This window comes from Camelus dromedarius, chromosome 17 (genome assembly GCF_036321535.1).
Source record: "Camelus dromedarius isolate mCamDro1 chromosome 17, mCamDro1.pat, whole genome shotgun sequence".
NCBI classification, from domain to species: Eukaryota; Metazoa; Chordata; class Mammalia; order Artiodactyla; family Camelidae; genus Camelus; species Camelus dromedarius.
In genome coordinates this window covers 41,807,194-41,823,587 of record NC_087452.1, presented here as the reverse complement: position 1 = coordinate 41,823,587, position 16,394 = coordinate 41,807,194, and the positions used below count along the sequence as shown (strand labels likewise).

At 50.1% G+C, this 16,394-nt stretch overlaps 1 protein-coding gene across 1 annotated transcript in view; it reads left to right on the top strand.

The window, feature by feature from the left end:
- Nucleotides 1–16,038, top strand: part of ITGA9 (integrin subunit alpha 9) — a 314,558-nt gene extending 298,520 nt beyond the window's left edge. The window contains exon 28 of the mRNA XM_031469935.2: nt 11,489–16,038. Within this exon, the coding sequence (XP_031325795.1) occupies nt 11,489–11,587 (99 nt within the window). The 3' untranslated portion in view covers nt 11,588–16,038. The remainder of the gene's footprint in view (nt 1–11,488) is intronic.
- Nucleotides 16,039–16,394: the final 356 nt, after the last annotated feature.

The following is a 16,394-nucleotide window of genomic DNA, read 5'->3' as shown; positions in this document are numbered from 1 at the left end:
GGAACCTTTGCTTCTCTTAATTCCATTCACACCTGATGGTTGGACCACTTTAGAGGGAACCCCAAAACCTCACCCCCTCTTCTCCTGCCTTCCCTGACAGAGCTGCCACCGGTCCTCACATAGGCTGGTGGGAGCCTGATTCTAAATCAGAAGCTTGGGGAGTAACAGCTGGGGCTGGAGTGGCTTCCCATTTACTGGAAGTAAGAACAAGAAAAGAAATTAGAGAGCAACTCTTTGTTCTTTTCCCATATGGAATGTGGGAAAGATTTCTGCCCAGAAGACCCTAGTAACGGAGAGAGGCCACGAGTCCAGGGAGCTGCCTGGGTAGCTTTGTCGGAAGTTCCCCCAGCATCACGGAGGTTCGTCTGTAGATGCCCCAGCAGGTAGAGTCACCCTGCCTCCTTCAGCAGGAACACTGCCCCTTGGTGTCTTGCCTCTTGCCACTTTCTCAGGGAGAAAGGGTGTCCTTATCCTCAAGTCCAGGATGGTTTCTTTGGCTTGCGCTCTGCTCTCAGACACTTGGGGTTCTTGACTTTGGGGCCGCCGTGTTCATCAGTAATGGTTTCAGAGTCATTATCTGAGGAAGGTCTGTCTCTTCCACTGGGCATTAATGTGCCAGGTGAGTGGGGTCCTGTCTGTTCGTGTTTCCACCATGTCCCCAGCTCCTAGAGCAGCACCAAGGACCGCAGCTGGGACTTCCTGACACCAGGTCCCTGCTTTTCCAGTATTCCAGGTTTCAGAGGCCGGTGGACACAGCCTCTTACATGATTATGGATGGATGCTTTAAATGCAAATAATCCGTTTCTTTGGGATTCAAAAAAATATGTATTTATTGATCAAACATAGAAACATATCAGTAAGAAAAAAGTTACCAAATACTCGGGAGTCCCCACCGCAGCAGTAACCATGAAGAGCCCAGTGTTGTGTCTTCTTTTTGTCTACATGATAGAGACCCGGCATTCTCCTAGTGTCTGCCTATCTTTGAGTAGGATGTTTAACAGTAAGATACTCGATATATTTTCAGATGCAGGACCTCTAAAATCAAAGCAACGGGTTCAGTTATTAACATGGGAAAAGTATTATAAATGTACTTCAGAGTATTCAAGACGTCTAGAAATGCAGGAAAAGCAGTGTTTTTGCTGTACATTTTTTCAGATTGACAGTTGGACTGATGGCTTTCAATTTAGAGATGCTTCCCCTGAAAGAAGTGTTTAGAGGTTGAAGAGAAACTATGTTGAGCATATTACTTGAAAATAAGTTTATCTTAGGTCCCCGTGAGTTTTGAGCATCCTGTGTACTATTTTGCAGCCCGTCTTTCCCTGAACACAAAATCATGAGCATCTTTCCGCGTTGTTAAAAACCCATGTCCAGCCCTGCCTTAAGGCTGCACGGGTCTGCAGATTACTTATCCAGTCCTCAGATGTTGGGGTACAGATGGCTCCTGGTTTCACACTTTTTTTAACAGTGCCCCAGTGAGTGTGCTTGGAGCTAGATATTTGCACAAATCCTCCATTATGTTTTTAAGACGAAACCTTAGAAATAGAATTACCTAGTCAAAAGAAATGCGTCTTGCTTTTTATTACATATTTCCAGTTGCTCTCTAGAAAGATTACACCGATTCACCCTCCCACAAGCAGGTATCAGAAGTGCCCATTTTCCTGTGTATTTGCCAGGAGCGGATATTACCTTTAAAAAAAAAAAAAAAAAAAACCCTTCCCATTTGTTGTTTGTTTAATCTGCGTGGCCAGATAGATTCTTAATTCTCCCTTTCCTCTAAATCCACCTCCTTCCTGCTGAGGCTTCTGGTCTGTGGGTAGAGAACAAAGCCAGCTCAGTGTTTGGGATCTGAAAAGACAGTAAGGGCTTTGGGTGGGTGGGGTGTGTGTGTGTGTGTGTGTGTGTGTGTGTGTGTGTGTGTGTGTGACTTCCTTCTGCCTTTGTACGACCTTTTGAGATGAGAGGAAATGCAGTCCTCTGTGGCTGAGTGCGTGGGACCAGACAGGGACACAGAGTGGGGACCCCTACCCCGTCTCATGGATTGTGTCCCCTCCCTCTCACTCCCTCACTTGGCTCTGCTACTCAGGAGTGTGCCCTGTCCTGTCCTGAGCACACACTTCTATCTCCTTCCACCTGCCACTTGCTTTGCTTTGGTTCTTTTGTGTTTGTTTAAAGAACATGGTTGCGAGGGGGGTGGTTATGGGGTAAGTAGCCAGCACCCTGAGGTCACCCAGCTGTGTGTGATCCAAAGAGCCAGACCTCACCCTCTACCATGGACTGGCCATGAGCGCAGAGTGGTGGCAGTCCAGGGGCCTTAACCAGACTAGGTCACCATAACTGGTGTGGAAGGAAGGGTCTAGAACAGTTCTGAGGAAGCTGGCGAGTGACTGTGTGGGTCAGAACAGCTTTGCTCACCGTCCAAGAGCAGTATTTGATTTCAACTTAATTTATTGAATACTTGCTTAGAACCAAACACAGGGCTAGATGCCTGGATGCCGCAGTGATTGTGACTCTGCCTTGAACAGGGCACAGTGGTAGATGAGGGCACGGGCTTTGCAGGCTGACAGCTGTGAACTGAAACTGGGAACCTGGCTCTCACGCTTGCCAGCTGTGAGGCCTTGGGAGAGTTGCTTACCCTCTCTGACCCTCAGTTCCCTCCTCTGTAAAACGGAGATCCTGACATCTAGCTTGAGGTGTAGAGGTAACGTAGGCAAAGTGCTTAGCGTAGAAGCCCCCAGTAATAGCCAGAGGACATTTCACAAATGAGGTGTCATGCAGTTCTGACCTTGGCTTTGGTTTGAGTTTTCTAGGCGGGGCAGGGCAGATGGTTATTCCATGCATAGGGGAGAGAAGGTGAGAAAATGAGCAGGGTTTATTGGGAGCAGCATGTGTCACGGGAGGGCAGTCAGGGGCCTGTGATGAGATTATCTGCTGGGTTGTGACCGCCCCGCTGACCAGGAGAAGGGGGCGCCTGGGTCTGAAAGCAGAGCAGTGGCCTGACCAGATCTGCTTCGGGAGAGGGATCTGGGGACAGGGTCGGGGTGAAGGGAGTCACCATGGGGGGATGGGGGCAGGTTAGAACAGGCAAGATCCGATGACTGGTTGGACTTGAGGGGCCAGAAAGAAAAAAGTGGCAGTCTCTCATGTTCTTAGCTTAGACAGTGGATGGTTTCCCTTCAGCAGGGTAAGGAGGGCAGGGTTGAAGTCGTTTCGGAAGAAGAGGAGGCTGGTGTTGGGCTTTCTGAGTGTGTACTGCCTACAGGAGACGAGACGGTGCTTGACTTGCTCCCAGCCACCCTCACCTGTTCCCTCACTGGCCTCGGAAGCTCTCCCTTCGGTGTCCAGGGCTGAACAGACTTTCCTCGGGTATCACAGAGGCATTTTTTCCAATTTCAAAAAAACAGAAATTCATTGACAGCCACTTCAGAGTGAGAGAGAATGTGAACATGAGAGAGGAATCTAAGGCTGCAGGTGTACTCAGATCCCAAAAAAATACGGCTGTGCACCCAGACCCGGAAAGACTCCAGAGACCCAGGCCGCCATCCTCCCTCCTGGCCTTGCTCCCGCAGCCCCTCCCTCTGCTCCTCTGCACACACGTGTCATCCTTCCCTGACGACAGACCGCTTTCTCCACACTTCCCTATGCACAGGAGGAAGGGGTTGCCCCCAGCCCCTCCAAACTTATATCACAGTGACCTCTAGCCACAGACACAGACTGACCCGCCACCTCTGAATCCCAATCCTACTGGCCTGGGAGAGAGACTGTTTGGCTCAGCTCAAGTCAAACGTCCACGACAGTGGCAAGAGGCCGGGAGGTGGCAGGGAGGTCTCAGTAAAGAAGGAGACTAGGCAGGAACCCCAAAGGCATTCACTGCGGCAGAGTTCACGGTTGTCAGTGGTGCTGTTGGCTCCATCATAGGCTTTTGTATCGTACTCGGTAGCTTTCTCTGCCCAACAAATGGCCTCCAAGCTGAGTTACCTTACATCTTACAAATGTATGGGTCAGGAATTCAGCAAGGGTCTGGCTGGGTGATTCTGCTCCACGTGACACCGAGTGGTGTCACACGGCGACATTTACCCAGTGACAGGACTGATCTGCCTCACTTCACAAGACAACTTTATTCACATGCCTGGCCCCTTGGATGGAGGTGGCTGCAAGACTGGACCCCCATGTGGCCTCTCCCTCTCCTTGTAGACCCGGGGCCTGTCCATGTGGCCCTTCTAGCAGAGCGTGCTGATGTTCACACTGTAGCTTTGGCTCTGGGAGAGCATGGTGAGGGCTGCCAGTTCTCCAAAAGGCTGGTCCGGGGCTGGCATGGCATCGTCCCCCATCCTGTGTGGGTCAGAGCTGTCACGTGCCAGTCCAGATTCAAGAGACAGGAAATAGACCCTGCCTCCCAATGGGAGGAGCAGTAAAGAGTTTGGTCATCTTTTACCTGCCCCAGATATGATGTTCAGAAATGTGGGCAAAATCTGTCTTTTCTGTAAAAGTCACTATGACAAGGGACGATTCGCCTAACGGGAAGTTTTGTTGTTGTTTTAAAGTAGATGAAACCTCATCTCTCTTCCATTGTGTCATAGATAAAATTACAATTGAGCTCCTTGGAGGAAAAAAAAAAGTAAACCTTGGTGCATTCACCAGAGTAGGCAGTTCTGCTCAGGCAGAGCGACAGTGTGGCAGTCAGCTTGGCAGAGGGAGTTTCTTTTGGAAAAACTTTTTTTTCCTTAAGGGACTAACTAAATATAATGACTTTATAGGACATTGAAAAGGGCAGATGAAATGTAGGATTATTTTGAAGATCTCCATATCCCTAAAACTTCAGCTGCAGACCCCTTGTCAACTCGGACTCCTACGTCTATAACCTAAGAGAGACGCATTATGTGTAGAGGTCTCATATCCCCTAGACAGTCCAGAGCACTGAGATCTGTTGATTAATGGGCCTAATACTTGAGTTAGATGGGAGGTCTAGTTGGTTCTAGGTTATTACCGTATTTCACGTATCCTTCCCTCCGGTCCTTTCAAGGGGAAAGGCCGCTGCGTGGTACCCAGTGCCACTGCTGACCAGGAAACACTTCTCTGGGGCCTTCGACAGGCAGTGTTCAAGTCCTCTTCTCTATCTAGGGCCACATCTCTTGAAGTCCCCTTTGGTGTAGCTCCTGTCACTGCTACCTATGGTTACTTAACATCACCTTGAGCTCATGAGCCCAAAATGGTTGTTCCCAAAAGCGTATCCCGTAAACACGAATCGTGACACAGCATTGGAAACTGAACAGGGCAGCTGACCCAGGGGGGATGGATTTCTTTTTGTGCCACCTGGGTGTGGGGTCAGCATGCTTTACACTTGCAAGCTGGCCGGTGCCTTCCCTCAGCCGACAGTATTGGCTTCCTACTAGGGGGCTGGCTTAGGGGGACAGAGGGGAGCAAGAGCCCTCACTCGGTCTTGAAGACTCTGGGGAAAGCAGTGAAGTGACGGGAGATGGTGGCTGAGCCCAGCACACCCTGAGGGGTGAGAAGGGCTTGACTGGGGAAAGAGCTTGTGTCACCAGCTCCTGGTCCCTCTTTCATGTCACCATGTCACCGTGGTGCTACCAACACCCCACCCTCCCCTGCTCATCTCACCTAGACACCCCTCATAGCGTCGGTTGGCACATGCCCTCTCCAGAGTGGGACTGCAGGCTCCCTGCTTCTGGGCAGACCCTGGGGCCTTGCAGAAGGTCTGCCTGCTGGCATGTCAGGCACTCTCTCTTGCTGGGCGGCAGCAGGCCTTGGCTCTGGCACAAAATCCACAACGAGGGCCCCGAGCTCACCAGACCCTCCCTCAAATACTGAAATGGATCCTAATAGCTCCCCCGGAGCTGGGACGTTAGCTGATCCTAGGAGCCACGATTTAAACTTCCTGTGCGAGGATCACGGGAGCCTGCCAAACCACGGTGCAGGAAGAAGACTTTGAAATGTGAAACTCTTTGAAGGGAGAAAAACCCAAATGAGTCCCCTCTCCTTGCCTTTCGCTCCTGCCTGGGTTGGAAACTGCTGGGCCTGGGGCCTCTTCAAGACGATCCTGCAGGCCTGTGGATAGGAGAGAGTTTAATGGCTCAGAGGTCGCTTGCCACTTGCACCTTTAACAGGTGCCTTCAGCCCCTCAAGGAAGCCTTTGAGTCTCGCAGTATGAGAGTGGAGGTGCTGGGAGGTTTCTCCTTCAGGAGGAAAAGGCTTATGTAGGGCCCCAGGCTTCTCTCTCCTGCTCTCTACCCCCCATCCCCATTCCCTCGTGCAGTTTGCCAAAACACACAGGCCACCACTCAGTGAAGGAGAACTCTGCTCCTCCTCTACTGCTTTCAGCCCAGGAACCTTTCCCCTCTCTCCTGGGTGCCTCCTTGACAAGCTCAGACGGCTCAGAGCAAAGAGCACTGTCCTTGCATGGCCAGCCCTGTGAGCAGCCTCTTCGCCAAAGGCCCAGGACCCACTAGCCCTCCCCTCTCACAGGCTGGTAAAGAGAGGGGCCGTGGAGTGGATTTGCCACCCTCAGAAGGACCGTCTCGGACAGCCTGGGAGCCCGCTGCTCCCAGACCTGGCTGTGGGCTCATGGTTTTTATCAGAGAGCCTTACCGCTGACCTCAAACAAAAACACTTAGAAAAATAAATTTGGGAGATGGCTCAGAGGATGTGTAGGTTTGGGCCAATCCTCCCCAGGGTCATCACCTTCCCTCCATCTGGACTGTCAGAGCCCATCCTTGCTTCTCCAGCAAAGAAAAAGAAAATGCACACACAATCACACACATGCACGCTCTTCGCGCTGTCTCAATTAAAACCATGTGCCAGAGACACTCCGTGGGGATTATTTATGTTTGGGAGTAAATATTGGGCTGACGTTGCGGTGTTGACATCTCAAGACAGAGATGTGCTATGTAAATAGTCAAGGAACTTGGAGGGACCCGTAAACAGGAGGTTCTAACTTAGCCCAAAGAAGGAGCGTGTCCAAGGCCTTTGGGATAGCTGCCCAGGAGGCCACCCGAAGGCCAGGAGGAGGGGGTGGAGTTGTGCCGCCACCCCTCACTCACCCCTGGGGGGCTGGGCAGGGGGAGGCGGGTGCTGCAGGCCATGGACCCCAGAACCCAGTCAGTCCCCATTCCTGCCTGGGCCCCGGGCCTCTCAAGCAGCTCCCTCACTCGGGCTATTCAGGGCAAACCTGCTGTTTCCTTGGGAATTTTCTGGCAGCTTTTTGGACACAAGTTTACATCAGAAAGCTGTGAGCCTGTGAGGAGGGCCCCACTCCGCTCCGGGAGCTGCCCTGTGGGGCTGCAGGCCCCTCTCAGGACCAGCCCACGCAGAAAGCCAGAGAGCCCCCTGCTCCCTCAGCTCCAGTTTGGCTCGAGTCTCTCTTCCTGTAGGGTTTCCATGAGTGTTTCCTCTGCTCTAGACAGAACAGTTATAAACAGAGCCTTTTGCCCTTTGAGTGGCAAAGCAAGCCCTAGAAGGTTCCCGAAAAAGTACAGGAAAACATGGACTCTCATGGACTGGCCTGGAACCGAGTGGGGAGCTGCTGAGGGTCCAGCTTAACTCATCCCTGATCACTGCCCGGCTCCTTCGGTGTGGGCTCGGCTGGCTGAGAAGATGTAGGTTTGCCCAGCCTCTGGGGGTTTCGCCAGAGTGACCACGAGCGCCAGTGAGCGTGAGTGCAGGCCGGGGGGAGGCCCTGCTGCAGGAGAGGAGTGTCTTTGAAGTCTTGATTTCTCTTAGTGTTTCACAGTTAAGAATTCTTTATACTTTATCATATATCCATATTTTAATATAAAAATTGGAAATTTAATTTTCCAAAAAGTCTTTGAGAAAAATGGACAGCGGGCAAGGACTCTGTGCCCCGGGCCTCCTTCATGTGAGGGCTAGGTATACAGCATACGCCCCACGGGCTGCAGCCCCGAGTTTGCCTTGGGGACCAATATAAAAAGCTTTCACTGTGTTTCAGGGCAGGAAGAGGTCTGAGAATGCCACAGGTCTGTTGGGCAGAGACAAAGACTGGGGGTTCAGAGCCAGGACAGGACTTGCCCTGTTGCCCTGGGGGAAGTTAGTTGGAGCACGAGCAGTCCTCCAGGTGTCCTATGCAGCACCTCCCCTGTACAGCCCGTCTGAGCAGGGTCTGTGGCACTGGGCAGGCCTGGCGTGACACAGTTGTTTGGGGACCTTTGCTTGGTGCACCCAGAGTCTGGGCTTTGGGTTCTATGTCAAAAGCCAAAACCAGGCTCTAAACAGCGCAAAGGTGATATTCTCTTTTGCAGTACAATTAGTTTGATCATGTAGGAAACAGTATTAGGTTGACAGAGCCACCTCTAGACTATATGACACCTTTGTGGGAACTAATTAATGAACAGCGCCCCTTCCTCCAGAAGCTTTACTTCCATCCGTCGGAAAAGTCAGAAAATCCGGCTGATTATGTCAGAAAGAGATACTCGACTGCCACCTACTGGAAAACAGTTGTAATAAATTTACAGGCCTATAATATCTGTGATGAGTGGCACCCACCCCCTCTTACGCAGTGCACAGCCTGCACTACTGTACCCAGCACTCCTGAGCCATGAGAGTGGACTGTGTTTTAAAAAATGGTCTTTGGGCTCCAAAGAAGGAGGGCAAACATTAGTGGCAGCTGCAGCCTTCCATCAAAGAGACTACACACAGGTTGTGTTGGGGACCAGGCTCTCAAGACCCCACAGTGTTGGAGTGGGGAGTAGAGTTTGCAAGGCTCTTTCTAAAAGAAGCTCTACAGTTACTGCCAGCAGGGGATGTTTTCAAGACTAATGCTGACCCCACTCCACTTGAGAGAAAAGAGTTTGCATCTGGATGCCTGCAGGAGAGGACATGCCTTCACTTTGTGGGTAACAAGTAAAACACACGTAACACTTGCGCTCCGGAGAGCGACCTGTGAGGGTAGTCCAGGTGCTATAAATCCTTGCTAGACTGCACACTCTCTTATCGCGTCCTCATGCTAGCACAGCTATGAGAAAGTGAGCCGATTTTTTGTCCTCCTTAGAGATGAACAAGAAAAGTCTGTTCGGGGGGAAGAATATAGCTCGATGGAAGAGTGCATGCTTAGCATGCACTAGGTCATGGGTTCGATCTCCAGTACCTCCGTTAAATTAAAAAATAGTATTAAGTAAATAAACCTAATTACTTCCTGTCCAAAAAGTCTCTTTTCAGCAGGACCAGGCACAGGGATGCTCTTTCCCTGTCCCTGATGGGACTTGCTGCAAAGCCTCATGGTACAGGGCGTGGACACAGGAGTATTTTTGCCATTTATCACTGGTGCTAAGTAGAGGTGAGATACAGAGCTCTGGAGATAAAAAGCACAAATCCTTAGGAATCCTGAGACAAATGTGAAGAATGATGAGGGAGCAGACACTTAAAATTCTGCCTGATTAGTGCCACATAGAGATACATTACTTCTCTGGACTTCAAGTATGTAACCCGAAATTATGGAAACACTACACTCTCAGCAGGCAGAGTCCTGTGCTAAAGAATCTGTCCGCCACAACTTCACCTTTAAAGAAGGATATTTCAAGCAGTAACTTCTGAGTTAGATGTTTCTATTAAGTCTTGGGTTGCTTTCCTGGCCTTCTGTGGGTGTGCTTTGAGGACAGCAGCAACAACCTTTTCCTAATTATCCAGAGCATTCAGACCAAGTCCCCTTTCCACATCCTTTGCAGAAGGGAGAAGGTGGCAGAGATTTAAGGAGAGAAAAGTGTATGTGTGGAGGTGTCAGAAAGTTGGGTTCTGACAGATGGGGTCTTAGGCGGAGAAGAAACCTCCAGGAATGCTAGAAACTCAATGTCTGGGTACAAAACTGGCCTTGAGGATCAGCGCTCAGGACACAAGACTCTTGCCAGCTGTTGTAAGAAAGCTTCTCTCCCCCAACTGCCCCCACTGTCAGACTATACCACTTTCCCAACTCCTCTCAAAGGGAACTCTCAGGACTTCCTTGGCAATGTGGGTGGAGGTGACCAGCACTATCTTGGCAGCTCTCCTGACAGTCTACATCTTCGGCTGGGCCAGAAAACCTCCCGCGGTGGGTAGGAAGATGGTGCAGCAAGATTGTGGATACTGACCTCATGGTAACAGAGTGTGAGAACAAATGCAAAGACAAAGGAGTCTGACTTGCCCACAAGCCTGGGTTTGCTTGATGATTTGTTCAGGGCAGGTTTTATGTGTGCATCCCCCGTTGGCAGCAGGCTGCAGAGGTTGCTAGTCTCAAGGGTCTTCAACATGACTATGGGAATTACAGACTAATGACAGTGTGACACTACAAACCCGCAGCACAGCACACCTCCCAGCAGCAGGCCAAGTGTGCAGGTCTGTCTCAATTCCCCTATCCCAGGGGATCAAAATGAGGATTTGATGGCAAGCCATTTATTCTGGAAGTGATCTGAGGAAACACTGATAGGGAGCCAGGGAAACCAGACAGGGCAGGGAAGGAAGCTAATAAAAGGTGTGTTACCAGTCTGGTTACGACTGCACTCACGTTCCACAGGAAGCACACACCTCAGGGTTTCACACCTGAGAAGAGAGGGAGCTGGGGTATTTGTACACCTACTCCAGTCAGTCATGTTTAAGGGCAAAAGCAGAGGCCACTAGTGCTGGTTAGCACAAGACAAGAGATGCCAGGGCTCCCTGAGCGTGGGAGAAAAGGGCCGCTTTGGACTACAAAAAGTTGCTTTTATATGGCAGAAACGCCAGCACTGATTGTGTGAGAAGAACTGGGAACTCATCTTACCGTGTGGGAAAAGCCTTAGATATCGGAAGGAGAGGTCTCTTCAGAACTAAGCTAAAGGAAACTGGCATCATGGATCAGGAGGAGATGCCAGTCCTAGGGGGGTGCACGCTGCCAGCTGTATGCACGGCAGCCTGAGGGTCACAGGTCTGAGAGGAAGATCGAGAGGAGAGCAAGGGAGGCTGCAGACCTGCAGACACTTGTAAACGCCTGTTGTGTGAGAGCAGCACGTCTCAGATTATCCCACAATGGCTACTATCTCTGAGAATATTAGTAGGTGTATCAAAAGCCAAATAAGCTCGGGAAACGTCCTGTTGCTGATTTTCTTAATCCTTCGCTGAGGGTTGATTTGGTCCTTTACTGTTCTGCCGTACATTACAAATCTCTTCTGGAACAAGTGTATCATTTCCAAACTGCTTTGGCCATGAAACCTCTTTTACTCCCAAACGCCTACGAATAGCTCAGTAACTAGTGTTCCCCAGCACACGGTTTGGGAAACACCCCACCAGAAGCACGTTACGAGGAAGAAACTACTTACCGTGAGCTAGCCGGCTGGAGGGACCATGCCTTTTGAAAAGTGGCTCCACGTCATGCTTTTGCTCAATCAGTCTAATCTGAGGAGCTCTCCGAGCCTTCCCAGCACTGTGAGTGTAGATCACACCAGGCTGCTTTGGAGTCCAGACCATCCATTGCTCGGCACCTCTAACCCGGCCTCTCCTCTTTCTGCCTTTTCAGATGGGCTTCTTTCGCAGAAGGTACAAAGAAATTATCGAAGCCGAGAAGAACCGGAAAGAGAATGAAGACAGTTGGGACTGGGTCCAGAAAAACCAGTGACCTGCCATCCCAGTCACGTGGCCCAATCGTCCGCCTGTCGTCCTGATCTTTGTATCTTCCATATTTGGAAGAAAGAATCTTCTCCAGATTTTTCGGAGGCCCCACTGACGCTGTTCTCGCCCTCACTCTTTCAAGCCCAGGTGCCAACCTGAGGCAGCCACTTCGGCCAGGTCACCTGACTGGAAACCATCACCACCACTTCCTTTGAAAGCTGAACTCTGAACTTGGGGAAGCAGGCTGCGGAGCCCGGCAGTATTTATGGATGCAACGTGCGTGGTCAACCCTCAGGGGAAAACTGTTACCTAAAAGTATTTTTATAAATATAAGCCTTTTATACTGATTATGTCTTTATATTTGTATCAATGTTTTATTATTTCTATTAAATGGTTATATAATTCACTCAAGCACTGATATCTGGCCTGAAATCTTGGAAATCCATGTACCTTCATGCAGATGTTAAGGGATAAAGATCTTATTGTACTTTGGAACTTGCTGTTAAAAGAGACTGGTGGATGAAATGATCTGAAGAAACCTTGTGTGATGAATCCACCGAGCGGGCGGTGCTGTAAATCAGCTGTGGCCGTGGCCGACTCCTAAGACGTTTCAAGTCTTTCTTGCCCGGCGTCAAGTGTGAAGTAATGTGCTAAAGACCTATGGGTGTTTTTTTCATATGTACCTTTCATTGGAAGATTCCCAACAGGAATTTGGATGAAAAAACCTGATTCCTGAGGTCTGCTCTGCATCACCTTATACAGCAGACATCTCACCCTCCTACTTGGATTAGGAGATGAAAGCTTGGAGTCATGCCAGCGGGTCATCTGGTAAACCTCAGAATGGCGTCCCATCTTGGACATCGTGCATCAGACTCCACACGCCACAGGGACTAAATCAGTGCCCACCAAACAGAGACTTGTGTCTGAATGTTGGGATGTGTTGCCTTTTCATGGTAATTTGAGTCCAGAGGTCTCCATTTCCCCTGTCGCTCCTCCTGTCCCCGTTAGTGGTAATTGCAAAGTCCTTCCCAGAGATGACCATTCAACCCATCTTATTTTTTTAAAATCATGTCTTAGGTGGGGTTCTTAAGAAGTAGACCCTGAGACAAGGATTTTCATGCAGTGACTTATTAAAGAAGTGTCCCCAGGGCACATCAGTAAGGACATGAGGGAAGCAGGAAGGGTGGGGGAGGAAGCCAAGGAAGAGAGCCATGTCAGGGCAGGTCTCGTGGGAGGAAGCTTCAGCCTGATCCCGCAGGGGGAGCTCTGGAGGGTCAGTTGTCCCAGCCCATAGCAAGGTTGCTGACCTTTCATAGCCTTTGCACTCAGCGGAGCTACAAACCTTCTGCTTTCACTTCCTGTTGGCAAAATGGCCCCAGGAGCTCAGGCGCAGTCCTCAAAAAGAGAGCTCACCCCCAGCCTGGGAGGCACACAAATGATGCAGAGGGATCTGGGCATGGTGCTGATGTCCTGGCCTGTCCCTGCGCGTGTTCGTGCTGAGCGCCGGCCTTCGCTATCCAAGCTCTCTGACTGTGTTTATTACCAGGCACACAGCGCTGCCCAGATTTGAGTGCAGTGCGATTCTCTGAAAGGGCAAGGAGGTGATGGATGTAGCGTGCTCAGCACCGCGCCTGGCCGCCAGTGAACCCTCAATAACTCTAGCTGCTGTCACCGCTGCTGGAAAACCATCTGGTGTGACAGAGAATGTGCCTAAGAGCAGGGACCGACAGAGTCCTTAGTGACTTATCCCAGCCTGCTCAAGCCCTGGGTGCAAACAGAGGGCATTGGATGGGAATGAAACAAGAAATAAGACCAGGGGTCTTTCTTTTCGGGCTTTGTTAACTGCGAGCTAAAAATGTTGGGAGCCTGTGAACGTTGTTGAAAAGACACAGAACTCGACTTCGGGGGAGACAGGTTTTTCTATTACACATACTTGGCTAATACTTGCAAACAGATCTGAAGTTTGGGCAAAATTATGAGGGTTCAGGGAGGTCGTGAACCTGGCAGGGAACACGTGTGTCTTATCATTTCTTATGCAATTGACTCTGAGACGGGAAAATACACGATGCATCCAGCTTTCCTTGCTGGTGAACGTGGAAATAGACAACAGCCAGAGGGGCAAGGGCATGAATTAGGCTGGTCTTAGAATGAAGTCAGGAATGTCCCTTCTCACAGAGGGATGGAGGCCAGGAGGTGACTACAGGCAGATGCAGGCCAAGAAGCCAGTTCTCAGAGTTCACCGATGAGCTTTATCAAAAGTAGTAAGCCCACTCTGTCCTGAGCTGGATTTTAGTCACTCATGTCACAGCTATCTGTGGGGCCGGGGCTGTGCACCAGGCTCTATGCTAAGTGCCAGAGGTTCCCCGGGGGGAAGCACACGTTCCCGCAGTCGAGCGTAGAGCCCAGATTCTTTTACAAGCCCCCTTTGCAGCTTTTCCTTCGATGAACTCTTCCTCGTGGTGTCATGTGGTCCTTCAGTAAATCGTTCAGGATTCTTAGGTGGTAGGCCTGGGGCAGCTCCATCAGTGGCTTTGGCCAAGTGCATGAATGGTCACTGACCAGCCTCCTGCAAGGGGTGCAGACGCATGGGTGACAGTGTAGCAGGGTGACTGGCAGGCCTGCGGTTCCACCAGCCAGAGGGGAAAGCCTCATTTGGAGAAGGGCAGGCTCCATGGGCAACCTCAGAGCTGGTGTCCGTTTGCTTCTGGATGATTGTGAATGGTGGACACACACAAGTGTTCGCGTACCCGGGAGATGACTAAGATGTCATAGGGCAGCTTTTAGGAGAATTGTGCTTGGCATCCCCCGGAGCAGTACCGGCGGCCCCTCTGGACCCTGTTTGGGGAAGGGTGGTACCTCTGCTTATCTCGTGATGCTGAGTAGCAGGCAGGGCTGCAGGGACTGGGAGTCACCAGTGAGCACACTGAGAGGTAGAGAAGTCAAGCAGGTTGTCAGCACTCTCCCAGCTCGGGCAGCTCTGAAGGCCTCGACAGGCTCTCGGGGAGCAGACAGTATGGGTTGGTGTGTCTCTGTCACGTCTCCGGAAGGTTCTTTTAGAATTCCACAGTGAGTTCCAGTTTCCATCTTTCCTGCTTCTGTGGGCTCACTGTGGAATCCTGTACCTTTAAATGTGCTTCAGCTTTTAGTTGTGTATTTGCTAGAACTTTAAGCAACTGTCAGAAGGATTGAGGTGCTTTTTAAATATGAAAAAAGGACCTTTGTAGAAATGAAGTGAAATAATGCCCCCTTTGCAAAAATGACTATCTTATGCTAAGTTTGCACAGGACTCAGGAGTTTGGAACATCCTCAGAGTGGGCCCTGGACCTGTCACAAAGAGGCCATGAGGGTTAGGAAAGAGGGGACACCAGCAGGAGTGAGTAGGTCCAGTGACTTTATGGTGACTGACAGGCACATGTCCGGAATCACTTGCTACTGAGGTCACTGAGGCAATTCTTCAGGAAAATTCCATCTGCATCACCAAGTCCATCAGCATTCGGAAGTCTGGTGAGCTTTGTAGAAAATCCAATACAAAGTCCTCCTTCACCAAGTCATAGGTAGCCTTCAGCCCTAGGGCCAAAGACAAGGAGGTTAAAAAAAAAAAAAACAAAAAACCCAGCAGACCTCCTGGAAACATCCAGGACCTGTTTCCAGTGTGGACGTGTGGTGGGCCCCTGAGGTGATACGATGTGTGCTGTGTGCTGCCCATGGAACTGTAGCATAGTCATTTTAAAAAGGTGGTTCACTTTTATGTTTGGGTAAGGCTTCGTGCCAGGTGAGTGCAGGTACACACGGGTTACACGGAAAACCTATGCCTGATGAAATGTACACCTGAATCAGATCTCCCCAAATTCAGAGGCACTGCAAAGAATTGCTGTTTGGGAGAAATGGCCCTTTAGCAGATAAAAGGAGGAAAGTGAGTGTCATTTAGAAATGTTCCAAGCATGCAGAGTTTTAGTCTATGCTTTTGTTTTGCTGTATAGATCAATAATATCCATAGTGGACAATGTGTTCTGAAGCAAAGAATGGCTGAAGGGAGGAGACAGAGGCAGTTGGGCCAAAATGAACCTTGTAGAATGTCTTCTGGTTTTTCAGCACGTTAGGGAGATAATGAACAAATGTCCCACGTGGTGCAATGCTTTAGAGCACAGTGACCTAGATTTCAGACTTTGTTAAGGTTTTGCAAAGTTGTAATGTGCACGATGTGACTGGCAGAGTGAGTTTAAAGGCTTTAAGAGTGAATTCATTGCATGGCAGGCACCCACGCGAACGTCACTTCTAGAACGTGACTCATGCATCCATGGACGGTTCTGTTGAGGAATTACGGTGGGAGGGGAATTCCTCTTCACGAAGTCACGTGTATTAAAGTTTATGCAGTCACTTCTAAATCACTTGCACTGTTTGGGAAATGCAGGTTTACAAAAATACGTGTTTGGAATAAAAAAAAATGGCTGCAAATGATTCAGGAGTTTCGTCTAATTTCTTTGCTCACAAAGAACTTGAGCCTTTTTAGGATGTTGGAGATGGGGTTTCTATGTAATAGACCATGAGCATTCAAAGAGCACGTGCAGGTCCATCTAATTGTGTATGAACAACCCAGTCAATATGGCTGAACTGTCCCCGGTCTTTGGTCTCCATTTCCATCACCCCCGCCTTCTCTGGGCATCACCCATCTGCCTAGGGCCACACCTGGGACCTTGGTCTTATTACGATGATGTGCCCAAATTAAATGGGGTGATTCCTCTTTGTTAGCAGACTGCTTCCACGTGCGTCTACCAGTCACGAAGCATTTTCCGGGAAGCCTTTTGGTGGCATCC